This window comes from Pipra filicauda, unplaced genomic scaffold (assembly GCF_003945595.2).
Source record: "Pipra filicauda isolate LSUMZ 115617 unplaced genomic scaffold, ASM394559v2 scaffold73_size2923735_pilon, whole genome shotgun sequence".
NCBI classification, from domain to species: Eukaryota; Metazoa; Chordata; class Aves; order Passeriformes; family Pipridae; genus Pipra; species Pipra filicauda.
In genome coordinates this window covers 24,134-45,805 of record NW_024104909.1, presented here as the reverse complement: position 1 = coordinate 45,805, position 21,672 = coordinate 24,134, and the positions used below count along the sequence as shown (strand labels likewise).

The following is a 21,672-nucleotide window of genomic DNA, read 5'->3' as shown; positions in this document are numbered from 1 at the left end:
GTGGCTGTTGGAGGTTTCTCACCCAATACCCTAAAATCTCAGGTACCTCGTTGTGTGAAGTCACTAATGCAATGTTGGTGGGGTGTTTAAGAAGGTTCTTGCAGGAAGATTCGAATATGAATCAGAGGATCCTGACTGAGACAGTGCCATTAATTGGAATTTTGGTTGTAATTCAGCATCTTTCCAGGGAATCCTGAGCCAGGTTAAGAGCTCACTGCTGCTGGAGCTTGACCAGGCTGGTGTAAACCTCTTTGGATTTGAGTATTTTGTCTCCAGGTTCCTTAAAGTTGTTCCTAATGAGCTTAAAAAGGCTGAGTGTAAACTGAAGTGCTGCACGGGTTTTTTTTTCTGCTGACATAATGACATGATTTGAATGCAGCAAAGCCCACAGCCAAGCCACGAGACTGTGATTTAAATCCAGGTCCTTGAGTGTCAGGAGTTTATTTGTTAAGGGAAATGGCTTTAGTATTAATTGCAAAGTTTAAAAAAAATACTGACTTGTCTGCAGAACTTGTTAGTAACTGGTGTAATCACTTCTCAGACAGCTTCCTGTGGTGTAACATGCTGCAATTTTTGCCTGAATTGTCAGTTTGACACTAAATATTTTGAGATGACCGTCCATACTTGTTGTTTTGGCTGTCCTTTCACCTGGATCTGAACTGAATTGCTTCCTGAGTTCCACTGGCCTTTCTAGCACTCTGAGGGTTATCTTAAGGGATTGCAGAGCTCACTTTAGGAATCTGTTTATCCCTAAGCCTCTCCATGTGAACTCAGCTATGGAGGGAAATGTTCCCATAAATTAATTTATGTAGCAGACACATTCCAAAGATGTTCAGAGGAAGTGGAAGAAAAGCACTAATAGTGAATTCCAAGGCCTGAAAACAATGAAGAGGAGCACAGGAGCAGCATGACTTGCTTTTAGAATTGCAGATGAGTCCTATCTCAAGACTTTTTTCTGAGATCATTTGAAGCAACTGTTTGATTATTTAGCATTAAGTTGTATCTCAGTACTCTGAATAGTCTCCATACCTTTTACTGAACCATTGCAGGGGTGGAGAAGAAAAATAAATTGGACTATTCTGTTGTCATTATGCAAATCCGGTCGTTCTACAGAGAAAGTGCTGCTTCCTTAGGGGTTTAAAATTTGTTTTAAACAGTGTCAGGGCCTAGTATTGCTCAGACTTCTGGGATTTGTCAGAAAGTATTCAGAGAGATGATGTTCAGCCTATTCAGAACTGACCAACAAGTGGTGTGTTTCATTTGGTTCTTCACCTGGCTGCTCCTGTGCCAGGGGCCTTCCTTTCCAAAAGCCAAGCTCGTGTACCTCTGAATGAGGAGCTTTTAGATGGGCTCTTTTCTCCCCAGATATTTCACCAAACCGTGTCTTCTTAGCAGTGTTAACTCAACCTGGCTCTGCTTTGGTGGGTCAGGGAGATTAGGACCAAAGTCAGCCTGTGTTACAGAATTATGACTTTAAGGATTAGTTTCAGTAACTGTGGTTGGCTTTGGAGTTTTTCTCCCAGAGGGAGCGGTGCATAAGTCACTTTGGATGTTTCAGGTTAGCAGTGGAGAGCAGAGCTGTCCTTCAGCTGGAAATAAAACTTTGTCCCATTTGAATGAGTCTTTCATCAGTGGCTAATGAAGGCAAAAGTCATCTTTTTTCCCAGTCCTATTCCAGCATGTGGTGGAAGTTACTCTTTGCAGAGTAAACACAATTCTCAGTTTGAGATGCAATTCAGGTGCAAGGAGAGGTCGGGTCCTCCTGCTGTGTTCTGGTGGCATCTGATCCTGGCTGCAGCTTTTGGTGTGTGTGGGGCTGGTATTTTTAGTGGGAAGCTGATGGCTGATGGTGCAGGCTCCTGAGCTGCAGTGACAGCCCTGTTGTGTGGTGACACTGCTGGTGCTGAGGTGACTCTGAGGAGTGATGATGTCAGCAGAAGGAACAAACTTACTGGTAAACACAGAATGTGTGCAATGGCATTATGAAAGCTCTCTTGAAACCCCAAGGATTCCCACGGGGCTTGAACTGTTGCAACATCACAGATTACTGTCTGGGGAAATGGACTATTTGCAGTTCTCTCCCCTCGACATGGAGCTCTGCAAACTGCAGGAGCTGAGACTCCCCAGTGTCGAAGCCCTTGTTAACTGCCAGCAGTGCTGTGTGTCAGTGTGCTGCGTGTCAGCAGTGCTGTCTGTCAGCTGGGTGTTGTCATCACTGTTGCACTCGTGTGTTCCTCAGTTAATCCAGTCTCCTGTGACCACTCCCCTGGGGCTGATCATGCTGAAGACGACGTCGGAGGAGCTGGCGTGCCCGCGGGAGGACCTGAGCGTGGCCCGCAAGGAGGAGCTGCGCAAGCTGCTCCTGGACCAGGTGCAGACGGTGCTGGGGCTCCTCACAGGTACGAGTTCCTGCACCAACCTCACCACCCCAGAAGTGCTGCTGAGCCGGCGCTTTCGGGCTGCAGCGAAGCAACACGTGGGCTGCTCCTGCAGTTTGAACACTCAGCTCTACCCTGAGGCATTTGGGGCAGCTTAATATGAGCCAGCTTGTGTAGCAGAGCAAGTGCAGGGCTCCATATGTCCTGTCTGGGAAGAGGGATGGAGGTTGTCTTCTCTTAGTGAGCCCAAAGAAATTACCAAAGAAGTTTTTACACACGATGTTCCTTCTCACAGCACTAAAGGCGTGTTCTACTGAAGTTCTCTTGCACTCTGTGCCATGGTTGTTAGATCAGTTTGTCTTTAGCAGCCTGTTCTGAAAAATCTCTCTTTGGTTAGGTATTTTGGAGAGCATCTGGGACAAGCACAGTGCCACTGCTGCCACTCCACCACCATCCCCGACTTCAGGAGAGAGCGGTAAGGAAAACTGAGCTACAGGGTGGTGTTTCCATGTACTTAAACCTGCAATATCACACACAGATTCCCTCCTTTACTGTCTAACGTCTTGTAATAACCCTTTCCTAGAGCTTTTCATAGGCCACCAAATTCCTGATTGGAAAGAAAAACCCCTTACAGGAAGAAGCAGTTTCCACTGCAGGAGATGCCCCACTGCAAATGTCACCTCAGTGAACAGGACACAGAGAGCTGCTTGTTGTCCTCAGAGGGCAGAAAGCTTTGTGGAGTGTCAGTGCAAAATGCTCTAGTGCCAGCGAGTTGGAATTGTGAAATCATTAAGGTTGGAAAAGCCCTCTCAGATCATCAAGTCCAGCCATTCCTGAGGACTGACAGCTGAGTAGCATGTGTACCCAAGTGCCACATCCACATGGGTTTTAAATCCCTCCAGGGATGGGGACTCCACCACAGCCCTGGGCAACCTGTGCCTGACCACCCTTTCAGGAAAGACATTTTCCCAATATCCATCTAAACCTCCCCTGGCACAACTTGAGGCCATTTCCTCTTGTCCTGTCCCTTGTTCCCTGGGAGCAGAGCCTGACCCCCACCTGCTGCACCCTCCAGTCAGGGAGTTGGAGAGAGCACGTCATTGTGCAAGTTTGTTTTCTACCTATTCCTGTTAGGCTTTTGTGTGGGTGTTTATCTGATCTAAACTCATTTACATGCCTGTTTCTTAGTTACATTCAAAGTGGAGAACATATGTTTGCATCCTTGCACTTGGCACACATTTCACTTATGTTTGAGACCTTAAACGGTGAATTAGGAGTTGCAGATCACTTCCCTGTGGCCAGATTGCACCAGTCAGGTTTAGACAGTTGTTGTTGTTAATGTTTTAATTGGTATTAAAACTTTCACATTGAAGTTTGAGCAAAATTTCAAGTGCTTCTTTCCTGTAGAAGAGCTTAAGTCACTTATATTTATATACAAAACATAAACTGTAATGGGAATAAATATTTCTCTGGGTTGGGAGGGGAGTGGATTTTGCTGTAGGTAGGAAGAGTTTGAACAAGAAATATTAACAGAATAGATCAAAGCTTCTAGTATCACTTGGCAGTAGTGAAAGTGGTGCTGGGAGAGGACACTAGTGGAACAAAGTCTGGGCTGGTTGTCGTTGAAGCCTGTTTGAGATGTCCCTCAGTCCCTTGGGGCTTGTGCTGAGGCAGCTTTTATCCACCTGTGTGTTCACCTCGTGACTTGGGATCGTATTTCTCAAACTGAAACTAGGCTGCATTTCTGTCCTGGGCCTTCCCTTTCTCCCCTCTCAGGGAAAACAAACAAACTTTTTACTCAGAGTGTTTTCAAGATAATTGCTCAGAATCAGGACCACACTGACAGTTCCTTTAGAGGTTCAGGTTTTGTTTCACTGGGTCCTGCCTGTGCAAACCTGTTCGTTTGAAACTCTCTGTTTTATTTTTCTGTGCTGTGTCTTAAGCACTTTCTCCATGTTAAAACTGTTGGTGCTTCAAGTTCTTAAAGTCACAGACTCATGGAATCATTAAAATTGGAAAAGACCCCTAAGACTGAGTCCAATCTTTAACCCAGCAAGGCCACCACAGACCACGTCCCCAAGTGCCACATCCACATGGCTTTTGAACACTTCCAGGGATGATGATTCCACTACTTCCAAAAGGAGCACCAATTGCTTCCCTCTCATCCACTGCTTGCCCACTTTCTGTGTTCCCTGAAGGACTTCATTCATGCAGCACAATCCTCCTGTTTACTGGTGACTCTCCAACTTTTTCATTGCTTAGATGAGGCCACCACCCTTTTCTCTATACATTCAGGTGAAATTAGAGCTGTTCCAAGAGGCAAAATAAGCTCCAGAGTCCTTATAAATGTTTAATATCTTCCATCAGAGCCCAAATCTCTTCAGGGTCTTGGAAAACCTTTCCTTGCTTTTTTTGCACAGAGTGAAATGGTCCCTTGCAAGTCTTGCACAGGGTTTAAATAGTGCTTGAAGACAGAGTCATTTCTCATATCACTTAAGCAAAGGAACTCTGATAATGTCCCATGTTGGAAAACATTTGAGTTATTGCATCAGTATAGCATTTACTCAGCAATAATCTTAGCTTCCAAATGTTGTCTTTGCATGATTTATAGCACATTTTGTGATGAATCCCTGCCTTAGGCGTATTCACTGACGTATGGCAAACAGATGAGTAACAGAAATGTTTGGTGCTGCAGAGCCAGGCCCTGACAGTTTTCTCCTTGAGCATGAGTGCAGCTGATCCTGTAAATTTGTCACCTTTTTGCAAAGACACTTAAAATCCCTTAAAGTCAGAGCTTCAGTAATTTAGCTGGGTGCAAAGCTGGGAGTTACAAGGACCGAATTTTTTTCTGGTGTTAATGGATTAAAAGGTGAGAATCTTTAATTCTCATTGATTTATTTGGAGTTTGCTTGACATTTAAAACAATCACAGAATCCCAGACTGTTTTGGGTTAAAAGGGACCTTAAAGGGACCTCATCTTGTTCTGCCCCCTGCCACGGGCAGGGACACCTTCCACCATCCCAGGTTGCTCCAAGCCCTGTCCAACCTGGCCTTGGACACTTCCAGGGATCCAGGGGCAGCCACAGCTTCTCTGGGCAACCTGTGCCCTCACCACCCTCAGAGCCAACAATTTCTCCCCAGTGTCCCACCTAACCCTGCCCTCTGGCAGTGGGAAGCCATTACCCCTTGTCCTGTCTCTCCAGGCCCTTGTCCCCAGTCCCTCTCCAGCTCTCTTGGAGCCCCTCTAGGCACTGGAAGGGGCTCTCAGGTCTCCCTGGAGCCTTCTCTTCTCCAGGTGATGTCCCCCAGCTCTCCCAGCCTGGCTCCAGAGCAGAGGGGCTCCAGCCCTTGGAGCATCTTCATGGCCTCCTCTGGACTCTCTCCAACAGCTCCGTGTCCTTCCTTTGTTGGTTCCCCCATATCCTGAGGCAGCTCTGCAGGGGGGTCTCACCTGAGGGGGCAGAGGGGCAAAATTCCCCCTTCCCCTGCTGCCCATGCTGTGGGATCAGCCCAGGGCACGGGGGGTTTCTGGGTCCCAGCACACACAGCCAGGGCATGTCCAGCCCCTCACCTACCAGCACCCCCAGATCCTTCTCCCAGGGCTGCTCTCAATCCATTCTTTCCCCCCCAACCTGGATTTGTGCTTGGGATTGCCCTGACCCTGGTGCAGCACCTGTGCTTGGCCTCGTTGAACTCCATGAGGTCTGTAAAAGCACAGTGTGAGCAGCTCCTGCCCTCCAGCATCTGCAGAGGTGTGAGTGTCACCATGGGGCTGCTTCAGGGAAAAGATTAAAGTGCAGGGTTGTCTCATTCAGCCGAAGCCACGTGATGCCTTTGGTTTCTGGAGAAAGGAGCAAAGGTAAGGTATGGCAGGGAGTTATGAATTTATTGATGTACAACATCAATCTTGATGAGAAATGGAGACTTAGGAGGAGTCTGTTCATCAGTCAGGCCCTTGGGTACTTTGGAAACAGCTCAGTAAATCATACCTGTTATTTTTGTACTGCTCTTTGTTGGGTCATTTCACTTTCATGAAAGAATCACTCAGATTTTCTGAGAACTTCAAATTCTGTAGGGTAGCAAATGCCAGATTTGTACTCAAGAAAGAGAACTGTGTTGAACAACCTGAGTTGTGAGTTTCCAGCAGGTGGAAGCTTGGAGATGATGGGCAGCATCTGTGGGAAGAGCAGCCTGGCTGGTGGTGGCCCTTGGATTCCATAGAATTTTCAACAAGGATTCTCATTAAAAGCTTTTGAGAAAGCAAAGGCCATCAGGGATAAGGGAGTGTCTGGATTGCTGATGGATTGGTTAGAGGAGGGAGATGAAAGGTGAGTGGAAATGGTGCCCTCTTGCTGTGAGGGGGGAGCTCACCCTGGAGCAGGCAGGTTTAACTTCTGAGCATCACACCAGCTCATTCCACAGAAAATTCGGATCAGTAGCAGTCAAAAATAGGTACCTGCTGTGGTTCTCTGTGGAATTAAGGCTGCACCTCGAGTAGTGGCTGCAGTTCTGCTCTTCCTGTGTCAGTAGGTGCAGAGTGGCAATGAAAGCTTTGTAGAAGGGTGGTAAAGATGATTGAGGGGTTTGAGCGGCTTCCCTGTAAGTAACAGCAGAAGTAGAACCTTCGTTCTGTTGAATTGAGAGTGAGGAAGTGTAGTAGGAACCTAGAGAGTGACATGTAGAAGATGAGCACAGAGGTTATTTCTGTTCCCTGTTTGGGTGCAGGAGGTAGAAAATGAAACTAGCACTGACATACCCCAAACAAACCAGCTTTGTAGTGAAGCTGTGGAACTGTCACAGGATATTGCAAATATTCGACTTCTGTGGCTTCAGTTGGAGAGTGGAGAAAGTCATGGAGGATAAATCCTGAGGCTGTGTAGAATTTTTCCAAATTTTCCTCGGGAAGCCTTTGTCACGGGGTGGTTAGAGGCTGGGGAGTGTGATCTGTGCCTGCTGGGGGTTTTGGTCACTGGGAGAAGGTGCTGCACCGAGGGAGCTTTTTGGTCCGACACCAGAACATCTGCCTTTACATCACCCACAAGTGTCACAGGGAAGCAGAAGCCTCTCTGCCGAGGTTCAGTGTAACGTGGATGTGCCAGAGAACTTGTGCCAAGCTTACACCAGGGATGCTCAACCTTGTGAGGGGGGAGAATTTTATAATAGATTTTTAAAATCCACCCCGCGCCTTTGCTGTTTTCCAAAATATTGTGTGTGTCCTTCCCAGTGAGGCCAGAAGGGTTGTGTGAAGCTAATTCCTGAATACAGAAATCACCAGTTCATCTCAGACCAAGTCTTTGTGACTTGCTGACTCGTGCAGTGTTCTGAGTTGGAAGGGATCCACAAGGATCATCAAAGTCCAGCTCCTGGCCTTGCACAGGGCAACCAGACACTCTGGTGGGTTTTGCTTTCCAGCTGTGTTCCCAAACAAGTTATGTTTCTTTAAAAAGTAGTCTATGCAGCAGGGGGGGAAGATGTTGGAAAATTCTTTTAACTTTAGCAAAATAGTGTTTGATCCCTAAATCAGTGATTAATATGTGCTAGCAGATGTCTTAGTTTTGAGAACAAGGATTGTGTGTCAGGGCAAAGAATGATAAGAGGAGTACATCATGACCTGACCTCATACTTGAGAGAGTCTCAAGGATCTTCATTAGGAGATCCGTAACCATAAAAGGGAAATCTGGCAAATGGGATGTTCCTAAATGACCACCAAAGACCCTCAAAAGACCTTTACTCATATCTAAGTAAGTCCACAGAGATGATTAGCATATGTGCACGTATTCAGGAATAGGATGAATATGTAAGAGAAGTGAAATATGTACACGTTTCTTGACTGTAATCTGGTGTGTTTGGTTGCTGGCCATGCACGTTTTGTGGAGCTATGCCCCTGCTCCCAGCACTGAATAAAGTAATGGTGGCTTTCTAACCCAGCAAACTGATCAGAGTTTATTCCCTGGTTGGTTGTGACAGCTGGGACTGGCAGTATGAGTGTCCATGCCCTGATTTCCATGTGTTTCTCCCCCAGGTGACCTGTTGAGTAGCCTGTTGCAGAGTCCCAGTGCAGCCAAACTCTTGAACCAGCCAATCCCCATCCTCGATACAGACAGTGAATATATCTGTTCCCTGGCTCTGGAGTGCCTGGCACACCTCTTCAGCTGGATCCCTCTGTCCACGAGCATCACCCCCTCCCTCCTCACCACCATTTTCCACTTCGCCCGGTTCGGCTGCGACACGCGCGCGCGGAAGATGCCTTCGGTCAACGGCAGCAGCCAGAACTCGGTGCTGGGGCAGGAGCGGGGCCGGCTCGGGGTCCTGGCCATGTCCTGCATCAACGAACTCATGTCCAAGAACTGTGTGCCTATGGAGTTCGAGGAGTATTTGCTGCGGATGTTCCAGCAGACTTTCTACCTCCTGCAGAAGATCACCAAGGAGAACAACGCGCACACGGTGAAGAGCCGGCTGGAGGAGCTGGATGAGAGGTGAGAGCAGCCAAGCAGCCCAGTGCCAGGGCCTCGTGCTTTCTAAAGGACTGTCTGGATTATTCTGTGTGTCTAATGGCCATTTTTTCAGAGTGCTGTGCTAGGGGAGCCAGGCAGAGAGGTAGGTGCCCACAGGTAAGGTTTGGTGAGGGGCTGACTTTGCTGAGGGACCATGGTGGCACAGGTTTGTGTTCTTTCCTGTCCTCTTCCTCCCCTGCCCCCCGTTCGATGCTGTTTGACTGCAGGTCTGAGGTGGCACAAGAGCTGAACCTTTTGTAACATCACAGAAGAGGCTCAGTGAGGTGAAGGCACTGCAGTGTCCCCTCTCCTGGTCGGTGTCTGCCCTCCTTCTCTGCCCAAACTCAAACACAAAGTGGGGATATATTCTGCCAGTCATGACTTGAAAGAAAACAGTAGTAGTTTCCTGTCCTTCATTGAGCCATGGCCATATTTAATTCTTTTTTATTTTTACTTCTTTTAAACCAAAATACAGCTTGGGGAGCTCTGTTCAGTGGCTCCACCACTGAGTTTGTCCACATGCTTGGCTGAAGGCAGCAGGGAAGCAGCAGCACTTTGAAAGGCTGCATATTCTCATTTTCCAGAGAGTTACTGCCATCTTTTGTTCCCTGAAACAGCTCCACTCTTTTATATCCAATATTCCTGCTCGTAGGAGAGAAGGTGAGATTTGTCTCGCTGTTGTGCTGAGTGGCTGAACCCTTGTGTTGGCAGGGTGGTGGAAGAGGTGGTGATTTGGTGCTGCTGCCAGGGAAGGCTGGTGCTGACATTGGCAAAGAGGTTGCAACTGTGTGAATGTGCTGAGTGTCTTACCGTGGGTATGTGGTGGTGGAAATAAATTTCCACACAAGAAAAAAAAAACAAACATTTAGACAAAGCTGTGGGTCCATATGCAGAGAGGACTTGGGTGTTTCTTCTGTAAAAATCTTTTTCCGTGTCTTCAGGCACACAAATAACTTTGAGATGGCAAATCTGGATTAAGAGGGAATTCTACTTGCTCATTTTTGTGGTAACTTGCTCTGACTTCACTGTCACTCACTTCCTAGAAATGACATGGGTAGGAATGTGCCACCTTTTGTGTACAAGATACATGCACAGAATCCAGGAGTTCCCATCTGGACTTCAGAAAAGCTTTCCTGGAAACCCCCAATCTCATATTTAACTGTGTTCTTTCTTCTGTGGAAAGTCTCAAGCCTCCTTTGGGGCCAGTTTCAGTGGAAGTTCTGTGGCTGGGTTGGCCCTGGCAGAGATGGTGTTGCCGTATTGTTACATTCTGCTCCTTAGACATGTTATCCCCAGGGATTGGTGGTGTCAGGAATTGTTTATTCATTGCCAAAGTCTGAAATAGGGATGGAACTAAGATGTTCTGGAAGCTGGAATAACCTAACTGGCTTCTGGAGGAGTGGAGCTTTCTTTTCTCCTTGTCTTTTTTAATGTCCAAAACTAAACTTACTGCCTGAAAATGTCACTTTAGCTTGGACTAACAAAATCCTAAACAAAATTGGCACTGAAGAAACCACTTTCAGTAGATGGGTGTCCTCAGAACCTGCAGGCCCTGGGTCCCTTCCTTCCCTTCCTCTCATGGTGCTGGTTATTTTTGTTCTGTTAAAGGATCAGTGTGGTCTGAGCACTTTGGAACTGCCAGACTAGCCCAGAAAAGAGTAAGTTTACACTGCCTTTTCTTTGTTTGTGTTTGGCTTTGAAGATCCCAAAATATGGGAAGTGGCTACTAAGGATCCAAGCAATGGCTCGGTGGTTGGAGAAGGGGCTTTAGGGCTGGCAGAGCTCAGGGCAAGGAAGAATTTCACTGGTCTTAGGTCACAGCTTGTTTAGAAAATAAAAATTAAAAGTATGAAGGATGTGTTTGAGTCTGGACTCTATTTCTTTTTACTGACTTTGCTTTTGAAGTGTTTGATCTGTGATCAGGTGTGTTCAGTGATTTCTTGTCAAGTAGACAGAGCCACATAAAAAAGGAACTGAATCTTTTTTGCATATTCAAAGTGGTGTGTGGTTTTGTAGGCTTAGAACAACCCTCAGTGCTGCAGCTCTGGGTTAGCTGGAAATGCCTCTGTCTCTTCAGGGAGTTTTTGTTAGAAAGAGAGGGGATTCCCCCCCCCAAAAAAAACCCCAAGGAGTTTGCAGAAGGGAAGAGCAAGGCAGTATAGTAAAACCAGGCTGTTTATGCATGTCTGAAACTGTGCTAAGCCCGACTTTTGTTTAAAAGAAAAGCCTGAAATACTTTTGCAGTGGGAAGGATGGACTTACCATTGGATTGCTGGAGATCTCACTGTACGTGTGTGATGCTGCAATGGAGTATTAACCTTTTTCTGTATGGATGGATTTGAAGATGATTTTTAACCTTGATGAAGCTCACGTTGTGCAGGGTGTGTTCTTACTCCTCAGTAAAAGCTCACCCCATTGTGGGCTTTGCCCTTTTTCCCTCTAGAACCTTCTGTGCCTTCACTGAGGTCGTGCTCTTGCTGCACTCCCTGGAGTTTTGGTGGCAGGTTTCTTTTGGGATGTGCACTCTGCCCATCCACTGACTAATTCCGTGCTTCTGAGGAAGATTTCTCTATAGCCCAGTTCAGTCACAAGCCTGGGCTCAGCTCAGGAAGTCTTGGATAGCTGCACTGCAGAAGGAATTGTTCTTTCCAGCTCCCAACTCTCCCACACCTGGTGTAAATGTAACACTTGTATTGCTAATTCCTGCATTAACTTCCTGCTGGATTCCTCAGCAGTACAGTTCATCTCACTTATCCTACATCCACCAGCAAGACCACCTTTGCTATTAAATTACTTCTCTAGGGTGGGGAGATTGTGCTTATTTGCAGGCCTGGTTTGAACTCAATGATATTTATGTGAATATTAAAGTTGCTTTTGGCAGGACTGTCTTTCCTGCTGTTTCAGGTGTTAAAGCAATGAAGGGTTGCCCGTCCTGTAGGTAATTGTTGTAGGGCTTTATATTTCAATTGTTTTGCTGGCTGTTAATTGTAAGTTCCTTCTTAGTGAAAGGATTTTGAGTGACTTTTATTGCTGTTTCAGTGAAATTGCTTTTCCTTGTGGCATCCTCCCCGTTTTCTCAGTTTTCCCTTTTCTTTGTAGCTACATTGAGAAGTTCACAGATTTTCTCCGTCTTTTTGTGAGCGTCCACCTACGGAGGATCGAATCCTACTCTCAGTTCCCGGTGGTTGAATTCCTGGCACTGCTGTTCAAATACACTTTCCATCAGGTACAGCCCTACACTGTCATTTTTCCCAGCCTGTTCTATTGTCCTGCTCAGCGGGGCCAGCTTGTTTGCCCCAGTTAAAAGCAGTTATTACTTTGTCTTACTGGCACTTCCCCAGTGGTACTGGGGACTTGGAAATGGCTTCATGTGCTCTTGGATTTAGCTGGAAACAGAGGTCACATGTAGTTACCCTACAACTTGTCTGATGTTTAACTTTGCTTCTGCTTTAATTTTTTTCTAGTCCTTGGAATGGACAATGCTGTCTGGAAAAGTCTCTCTGACTTTCTTGTTTTGTGTTTGGGGATGCTGTTCTTTGTCCTGAATCTGTGACTTTCTTGTAACTTCTAATATTAAATAAAAAAACAAACCCTTTTGCTTTTGGTCCATGTTACCTTGCTGTAGGAGCTGTCACAGTGCAGCTCAGCCCCATACACCCCCACAATAGAATAATGACAAGGAAACAGCTTTATAAAATCACAGAATCATGGAATGGTTGGGTTAAAAGGGACCTTAAAGTTCAACCCATCCCATTGCTCTGCCATGGGCAGGGACACCTTCCACTATCCCTGGTTGCTTTAAGCCCTGTCCAGTGTGGCCTTGGACTCTTCCAGGGATGGGGCAGCCACAGCTTCTCTGGGCAACCTGTGCCAGGGCCTCACCACCCTCACAGACAAGAATTTCTTCCAACATCCCAACTAACCCTTCCCTCTGGCAGTGGGAAGCCATTCCCCCTTGTCCTGTCTGTCCATCCTTGTCCAAAGTCCCCCTCCAGCTCTCCTGGAGCCCCTTTAGGCACTGAAATGGGTTAATTCTGAGCCCAGCCTTGTAATTCCTGGGTTCCTGCCCTTGTCAAAAGCTCTTAGTTATCTTTAGACAGCTCTAAATCTCTCCAGTGACATCCAAGAAATGTGTCAATAAAGCAAGAAGATCTTCTCGTGGATTGAAGTACATGTTAACTCCTATTTTCATTGTATGAAATCAATCCTCGTGATATTCACTGTGAATTGTGGTGTCTTTCAGCCTACACATGAAGGTTACTTTTCTTGCTTGGACATCTGGACACTCTTCTTGGACTACTTGACAAGCAAAATTAAAAGTCGCCTGGCAGACAAAGAAGCAGTGCTCAACAGGTGAGAGCTCAGAAGCTGCTGGGATGTGACAGCATGGAATCATGGAATGGTTTGGCTTGGAAGGGACCTTAAAGCTCATCCCATTCCATCACCCTGCCATGGGCAGGGACACCTTCCACTAGCCCAGGTTGCTCCAATCCCCATCCAACCTGGCCTTGGACACTCCCAGGGATGGGGCAGCCACAGCTTCCCTGGGGAACCTGTGCCAGGGCCTCCCCACCCTCCCAGGGAAGGATTTCAAATAGCTGTGATATTTGTCAAAAATTAGTGACAGGAAATGTTCACTCAGCTCTGTGGCCAAGCTGGCACATGTCCTATGTTCTGGAAGTTATGTTTCAGAAGCCCAAATCCAGATGGAAGAGGAGAAATGAAGCCATTCCAGGGATGGGTTGGCTGAATATTTTCTCAGTAGTTCATCCCAAGAAAGGAAACACAGAACTCCAGACATGTGGGCAGCTAATGGGAATAAACTGCATAAATACATTCTAAAATTCTGGCTGTAATCATCAAAGTTGAGAACAAAACAAACGAGAGGTTTGGATAGAGGAGGCAGTGCCTGAAGAATTGGGATTAGGAGATATAAACTCCTGGTGGAAGGTGTCCATGCCCATGGCAGGGGCATGGAACAAATGATCTTTAATGTCCCTTCCAATTCAAGCCATTTTGTGATTCTGTGATAAAAGAATTGTGGAGAGTGAGAAACGGTAGGAAGTACCCAAGCCTCTCCTCTGGATCCCTTTTGCTTCCCAAAAAAATCCAGCAGCAAAAAGACTTCATGGTCACCATGCAAGGGCTGTGAGGAATAGACTATTGTGGTTGAGTCCTTTCTGTTTCTAAAATGGTGAAGTATAATAAGTGTAAACCTCAGTGCTTCTCACTCATTCAAAAGAATTGAAACCAAGCAAGTTTGGGTAGAGAAACTGTCACTTATGTGTGCTGTGTGTGAACCTTGCAGCCAGAGGAAGGAACCTTTATAGTCTAAAATAGAACTGGAGCACATTTTAGCAAATTTTAAAGCACATTTTAGCACACATTAGAGAAAGAGACCACAGAGTAAGTCACCTACAGAGTGTTCAGTGAGTTACTGAGTAGAGTGTTCACACAGCTCATACAACTAATTAATTAATTAGAATTTATTTTATTTAATTAGGATTTTAAATTCCTGTTTAAATAGAGGATGTGTTCCTGTGAAATATAGATGTGTTTGGGAGTTGAAAGTTCCACTTGCTACCCCCAGTGCCTGTTGTGTGTATTAATTACAACAGTGGTTGACACCTCTTCCTTGTAGATGCTGATCCTGGAATGGGGGCCTCTCTTTTGATAAAAGTCTCTTAGCTGTCACTTTAAAAATCTGGTGTCTTGTTCAGGTTTTTGAGGTTTAAAAGCACCGTGGCTTGTGCCATATTGTGTTCCACCAAGTGCAGAAGGAAGCTTAGCTGAGCACACCAAATAGAAGCAGTTGGTTATGGCATCATGACCACAAAGAAATGTGGAACTACCTTACACCAGACAGCGCTTCCTTTCAGCATGGGGAGTGTGGGGTTTTACTTTCTTGAGAAGTAGGTGTTTGTGTTTGAGCTTTATGATTTATTCCTAATTTGCTGCTCCCAGCCCTCGTGTTCTGCTCCTCTTCATCCACGTGTGATGCGCATTGTCTTCCTATCAAGCGGCTTGTTATGGAGAAAATTGTAACAAATAGCGTCTCTAGGGGATAGGTGAGGCTGCAAAATAAATAAAAAACGCTTGTAAGTGGCTGGAGCTGGTGCTGTTTGTCAGAGCTACCTGCCCTTAGTGACAGCTCCAGCTCCTTGCACTCCCTGAGCCGTGTGAACGCTGAGCTGGGCAGTCTGGAAGTGGTTACACCACAGGAGCACAGATGAAATTTCCTGTCCTGTGGTTTAGAAACTTTGCATTTTGTACACGCCACGACTTTTACTCCGGGAGAAGCTGCCAAATCCAGGGTTACACCACCTTGCACAGAGCTTTCAGCTGCCTGGTGGTGACACAGCTGACAGGGCTGACACTTCGGTTGCGTCATGCTCTGAATCTCTCTTAGTCTTTGCCTAATTTTCCAACCTGATTTACCATAGAAAAGAGTAGGACTTTTTTATCAGACCCCAGCTGCTTTTGAGAAAGGGGGTTTTCAAAACAAAAATCAAACCAACCCCCCTTGAAATCCCAGACTTTGGTGTTGTGGCACCAGGAGTTATTGCATGCTCAGGTGGCTCTGTGCTGATTTTGCAGCTTGGCATTATTTTCAGTGAGGAGGAGGGGCTCGTGTGCTCTGTACCAGCTTCCTGGCTCCCAGACATGAAGGGATATTTCAGTGACAGTGCCTTTAGTGTTACAGTACTAAAGCAGGAAAAGTGCTGGCTTTGTTTCGGAGGCACAAGGGCCTGAATTCCTTTGTCAGAAGTGTAGGGAAAGGGGGATAGCAGCACACACAGCCTTGGGGTGGCAGCAATAACTGCCCTGGTCCATCTGCTCCTCGCTCAGTGCCCAGAGAGCAGAGGCTGCCGAGGAGCAGCTCAGGCAACAACAGGCTCTTGGTTCCTCCTGTTCATGGACATCTGTTGTTATTCCTGGCAAGCTGCTCCCACCATTCTTATTTTGAACTCTGGGGCTGCTTCTGTTGCTAAGAGTCCTTCCTTTCCCTCTCAGAGGCAGAGGGATATCAGGTATTGTCAAGGCTCTTTCCTTGTGGTCTGAAATGACCTGATACCCTTAATCCCAGGAGGTGCCTGGTGTTACTGTCCTCTGTTATACGTATTTCTTTTGCTGGAGGGGTTTTATTGAACTCTTTCTCTGTCCTTCCATGGTTGTAGGTACGAAGATGCCTTGGTTCTGTTGCTGACAGAGGTGTTGAATCGGATCCAGTTCAGGTATAACCAGGCACAGCTGGAGGAGCTGGATGACGAGACACTAGATGATGATGTAAGGAGCACAGTTGAACAACAACTAAGCTGCAGGTCCACATGTTAACTCTTGCACTGTTAGCACCTGGAATGTCTTTCCCAGACCTTGTACTTTGGAGTACAAAGCCACACGGCCACTTCTTCTCTCCATTGTGTGTGGGGCTTGAGGGGTAAAACAGCTTGAAATGCTTTTGACAAAAATGTGTTTAAAGTCACACTAAGATAGAACCTTTGATTTTAACTTGGTTCTGATGGGGGAGGGAAATACAAATCCTTATGTTCTGACTGTCAGAGACATTAGGTTCCATGTCTGGTTGCTGTGGAAATTAAATGATGAAATACCTCTGAGACAAAAGCTTGAACCTGTAGATATTGTTGGTGCTTTTGTTTAAGCTTATTTCTCCTAAGCTGGTGTTGGTAAAGATCATCTTAACACTGATCAATGTAAAAGTGGAGTAGGTGGCCAAATGGATGAGGCCAGAGCCCTGGAAGGACAGGTTGTGCTGCAGAACAGATGTTTGTCATCTGAGCAGTGGCTGTGCTCTGGGAGTGAGACCTTGTGCCATGTCACTCCAGGGAAACACGTGCCCAAAACACAGCTTGGCAAATTACTCTCCATCAGACGTCTCGAATCGTATCTTCAGTATCTGGGTGTCCCCAAAAGCCAGGCTCTGGCAAGGAGCTCTCTAGTCCCAAGCATCCATTAAGCCCTCCCAGTGTCCCCAGAGCTCTGTTCCCTTTGGAAGTGCTGTCCTTACCTCAGTGTCTCTCCCCGCAGCAGCAGACGGAGTGGCAGCGGTACTTGCGCCAGAGCTTGGAAGTGGTGGCCAAAGTCATGGAGCTCTTGCCAACTCATGCCTTCTCCACACTTGTAAGTACTTATCCGAGTAGTTATCCAGGCCAGGAGTCCCGTGTGAGATGAGCACCAACTGTTGGAGCTTGTTGCAAGCTGTTTGATAGATGCCTCAATGCCAAGAAAAGTAGGGAAATTTGGGGTTGGATGCAAAGCTTGGCAAGGAGAAAAAATGTTTCGTTGGATTTCTTGGTGTGCTTTGAAGAGAGTACTCCAGTGCCTGTCTAAGTCCAGCTTTCTGGACACTGAGCTCTTTAGAAAGTCCCATCTCTCAAAGTGCAAACATTTGGCAGCAGCCCCTCCCTGCTGTTTATCTTGGAGGCAGCCTGTGAATTGGGCAGATGAGTGTCATTATCAGGGTTTGAAGAGGAGTGGAATCTTTGTTTAAATGAAAGAGTAGATATAAATGCTGAAGAGAGTGCCTGGGACAATTGGGAAGTAGATCTAGTGAACATGGATAAACTCCAGCCAGTGCTGCTGTCGCTAACTTTGGCGTTGTAAAAGTTGTCTGGGTTTGTAGCATCACAACAGTTTTTGAGGAGGAGATCTTGAGGCTGTAAATGTAGTCCAAAATTCAGAGTAGTCACTGCGTTTTTGCTGGGTGAGGAGAATGGGAGGAGAAAGGGCAGTGGGATCTCAGATCAAGTGCATTAATTCTGCTGGGGATACCACACACCTTGGCCTCTGAACCGTGTTCCCAAGAAGCAGAGAAAACTGAGCTGCTGCAGAGGCAGAAGATGCCTGACCTGAAGTGCCTTTTTAATTGATATTTTTGTTTAAGAAACTAAGCACTAGAAGCTCTGAAGTAGTGAACAAAAGTAGAAAGTGCTGAGCAGGGTGGTGGCACAATGTGAGCCAGCAGGAGGCACAAACAGAGGGAGTGTTCAGGGAACATATGGGTCAGATGGAGGAGAGCATATGTGGCTTCCTTGGAGTAACACATTCACATGAGGAAAACACTGGGTTTTTAAATAGTTCCCCTTGAGCAGTTATACAAAGACACTCCACTGTTAATTAGGCACAGCGTGTTGGAAACTGGGTAGGGAGAGCTTTCCTGAGCCCTGCATTGTTCATTCTTGTTGTACTGGGTGATGTGGGAGGTTCTCAAGCAGATCACAGTGCTTTCACAGTGTCTGCAGGGCTGTGGGATGCAGGCCATCAGTAGCAAATAATTAAAACAGTGGACAGCAAGTTGCCATTACTCTGTCCCCTGATGGGCAAGGAAGGGCTGCAGCTCCTTCTGCTGATGGAGTGAACTTCCATAAAACCAACTGCCTTGAATGTGGTGACTTTTGGCTATAGAAATTAAATAGAGCCAGACTGAAAGGGCTGAAAAATGTTCTTCAGCTGAAGTATCACCAGGACCTGGCATGTTTGCTGTCACTCTTGAGTGATGGAGTTGGACTTACACTGTTCCCACAGCAGGATGCACAAGGACTGTGCTGTTTGCTCCCTTGGCTGTTTTCCCTATGGAGTTTCCGCTGATGCAGCTTGCAGCTTGCTGGCAGAATGCTGCACTGCTTCCTTTCTCTACTCTGTCAGAGGCACTGAACTCACCTTTCTGGTTGCATAGTATTTTGAGAGCTTCATTCTGAGAAGCTGATACATCCAGGTGACGTGGATTCAGCACAGACTGACTGCACTACAGACTCTGCCATTCCTCTGCTCTCTTTGGGCTGGGTTGTACATCCAGCTGTATATTCCTAGTGGTGACATGCTGTGCCCTTACTCCCACTTGTCAGACCGTTATCTTGATAGGCTGATGGCTGGTATTTGTGGGAAGAGAAGAGCTGCCACAGAGAATTGCCTTCAGGGTGGTGATCTTTGTTCTCTTGACAGCTGCCAAGACCTGGGAAGCTGCGGGATGCAGGATCAGCCCAGAGCCCCAGCAACCTGCCCTTCCTCCTAATGTCTGTGTGAAGGCTCTAGGGAGAAATCAGAAAACTCTGCTCTGACAGAGTAATCAGTAGCTGGGTGTGAACCGTCTGCCAGGCCCCCAAATCACATTTGTTTCTTGTCTCTTCTAGTTTCCGGTTCTGCAGGATAACCTGGAAGTGTATCTGGGGCTCCAGCAGTTCGTGGTCACTTCAGGGACAGGTAATAATCACTGTGCAACACTCTGCTCTTCAATCTTTGACTGATGATTGCAGAAACACTCAAGACCTCCTTTGGTGTTTCTTCTTCCATATTTCATTGAGGATCTGAGCACGTGTGGTGTGTAATGGCTCAGTAGTTAAACTCCAACAGCAGACAAAAATCTAATAATGTGATTTCCCTTTATTGGTATGGTTCTTTCCTTGTTCTAGTACTTGAAATGAAGATACCAGGTGTGTTAAGAGCAGGTGTGCAACATCAAATACTACAGCTCCTTCCTGAGAAATAAGGAAAGCAATAGTAGTGAGATCTGCATGAGGGATATTAAGATAGCTTAAAGTAATATTGAAATTTTCTAGTGTGACCAGTAAAGGAATTTGTCACGTTTTCAGTGCTGCTGCACATGGCAGAATGGCAGTTGTTGTATGAGCAGTTCTGGAAAAAATACTTCCACTTTTAGGATCATTTCAGCCCTAGGATAAGCAATGTGTAGGCTTTTAGTGCTGTGGCACCACCCTGTTCACTGCTGGATCAGGAGCAGCAGCTCAGATGCAGGTGTGGATTCAGCCCTGGGTTGTAGCACAGAATCCCAGAATGGGTCAGGCTGGAAGGGACCACAGTGGGTCACCTGCTCCAACCTCCCTGCTCAAGCAGGGTCATCCCAGAGGACCTGGCACAGGATTGTGTCCAGACAGTTTTTGGTGTTGATGGCACAAAATTGAGAGGTTGTTGCTGAAAGCTTAATCTGAGATTAAATACAGTGAGTGGAAAGAAAATCTGATTTTCTTTGAAAGGTGATGTTACAGAACATACTTGTTTTTTTAGTGAAAGTTCTGGAGTGTTTGAGCCCAGGTATCCACACCTGAGCAGCAGGAGGACTGTGTGGGCAAGAAGATTGGCAGATCTAGTTATTGGATTGTTTCTTGTACCTGAGAAATATGAAAATACATAACGTGTTTCACATCAGAAGCAAATTCACTGTTCCAAATGTGCTGCTGGATCACTGGAACTGTAGCCAGCAGAGGGAATGTGGATAACCACTTTCTCCAGGGCTGGGATCACTTCTGATGGCAGCAGATAACCAAAAAGGTTATCTGTAGGTATTAATATCATATAGAAGAAAATAAAGGTATAAAAGGCTGAAAGAGCTTGGAACATCTTTATCAGCCTTTAAAGAGGAATTTGAAGTGTTGTCAGAGCAGTTGGAATTGTCTTTCCCAGTTGGACTGTTCAGTCCCATGGACAGTGCTGCCATCTGAACTGTGACCTGCCACCAAGCTAATTTAAGAAGAATGATTGTAATGTAATTAGAATAAACTTTGCATTTCCTGTAGCTTCCTGTCCCAAAGAGCTGTAAGTATTAGTCACAAAGTTACATGGCTGTTTTTTTCTTGCACAAACGTGAATTTTCAGCGCCTAGTCAGTAGTTATTAGACAAGTGATAATTTACACTTGGGCCTTTCTGCTGCTGAACTGTGCTGTCGTTTCAGGGCACAGGCTGAACATCACTGCAGAGAACGACTGCAGGCGCCTGCACTGCTCCCTGAGGGACCTGAGCTCTCTGCTGCAGGCCGTGGGGCGCCTGGCGGAGTATTTCATCGGGGACGTGTTCGCTGCCAGGTTCAATGACGCCCTGACTGTGGTGGAGAGGTGGGTACAGGGCCTTCTGGTCCCTTCAGCAGCACAAGGAGCTCTGCAGTGTGAAAAACAAGGGCCTTTTTCTGCCTCCCCTTGTGATGGGTAGATTGAGATATGAAGAACTTGGTGGCCAGAGCCTTAATTGTAAAACCAACCTGGGCTGATCCCACAGCGTGGGCAGCAGGGGAGGGGGGGATTCTGCCCCTCTGCCCCCTCAGGTGAGACCCCTCAGCAGAGCTGCCTCCAGATATGGGGCACCAACCTCAGAAGGATGAGCTGCTGGAGTGAGTCCAGAGGAGGCACCAAGTTGATTAGAGGGATGAAGCAGCTCTGCTGAGAGGAAAGGCTGAGAGAGTTGGGATTGTTCAGCTTGGAGAAGGCTTTGGGGGTGACCTGATTGTGGCCTTCCAGGGCCTGAAGGGGGCTGACAAGAAAGATGGAGAGGGACTTGGGACAAGGCCTGGAGTGACAGGACAAGAGGGAATGGCTTCCCACTGTGAGGGTGGTGAGGCCCTGGCACAGGTTGCCCAGAGAAGCTGCCCCATCCCTGGAAGTGTTCAAAGCCAGGTTGGACAGGGCTTGGAGCAACCTGGGCTAGTGGAAGGTGTCCCTGCCCATGACAGGGGGTGGAAAGAGATGAGCTTTGAGGTCCCTTCCCACTCAGGCCATTCTATGATTCTAAGTTTCCCAAGTCCTTTATGAAAGAAATAACTAATAGGAAGGATCAAATAAAATCAGCTACTTAAAAACATTGAGGTGCTTGTTTTCCAGCATCTGCATTTGTGATGCAAAGAAATGACATGTAGAGTATGATTCCTTTAGAGTTGTATCTCTGAAAACCAAATCACTGAAAACTCTTCTGAGGGTTGGACTTGGTATTCTTAGAGGTCTTTTCCAACGTTAACAATTCTGTGATTCTTTTCTTAAATTAAAAAGACCTGTGAAAG

At 46.6% G+C, this 21,672-nt stretch overlaps 1 protein-coding gene across 2 annotated transcripts in view; it reads left to right on the top strand.

Annotated features, from left to right (window-relative positions):
• XPO6 (exportin 6) overlaps nucleotides 1–21,672 on the top strand; it is a 54,652-nt gene that overhangs the window by 20,253 nt on the left and 12,727 nt on the right. Inside the window, exons 5-13 of one of the 2 annotated variants that reach the window (XM_027732778.2) lie at nucleotides 2,240–2,399; nucleotides 2,776–2,853; nucleotides 8,401–8,854; nucleotides 11,972–12,098; nucleotides 13,116–13,225; nucleotides 16,051–16,159; nucleotides 16,922–17,011; nucleotides 19,021–19,090; nucleotides 20,578–20,737. In XM_027732778.2, the coding sequence (XP_027588579.1) occupies nucleotides 2,240–2,399; nucleotides 2,776–2,853; nucleotides 8,401–8,854; nucleotides 11,972–12,098; nucleotides 13,116–13,225; nucleotides 16,051–16,159; nucleotides 16,922–17,011; nucleotides 19,021–19,090; nucleotides 20,578–20,737 (1,358 nt within the window). Of the gene's footprint in view, nucleotides 1–2,239; nucleotides 2,400–2,775; nucleotides 2,854–8,400; nucleotides 8,855–11,971; nucleotides 12,099–13,115; nucleotides 13,226–16,050; nucleotides 16,160–16,918; nucleotides 17,012–19,020; nucleotides 19,091–20,577; nucleotides 20,738–21,672 lie in introns of both variants that reach the window. The other variant, XM_027732777.2, reaches the window with a different exon arrangement.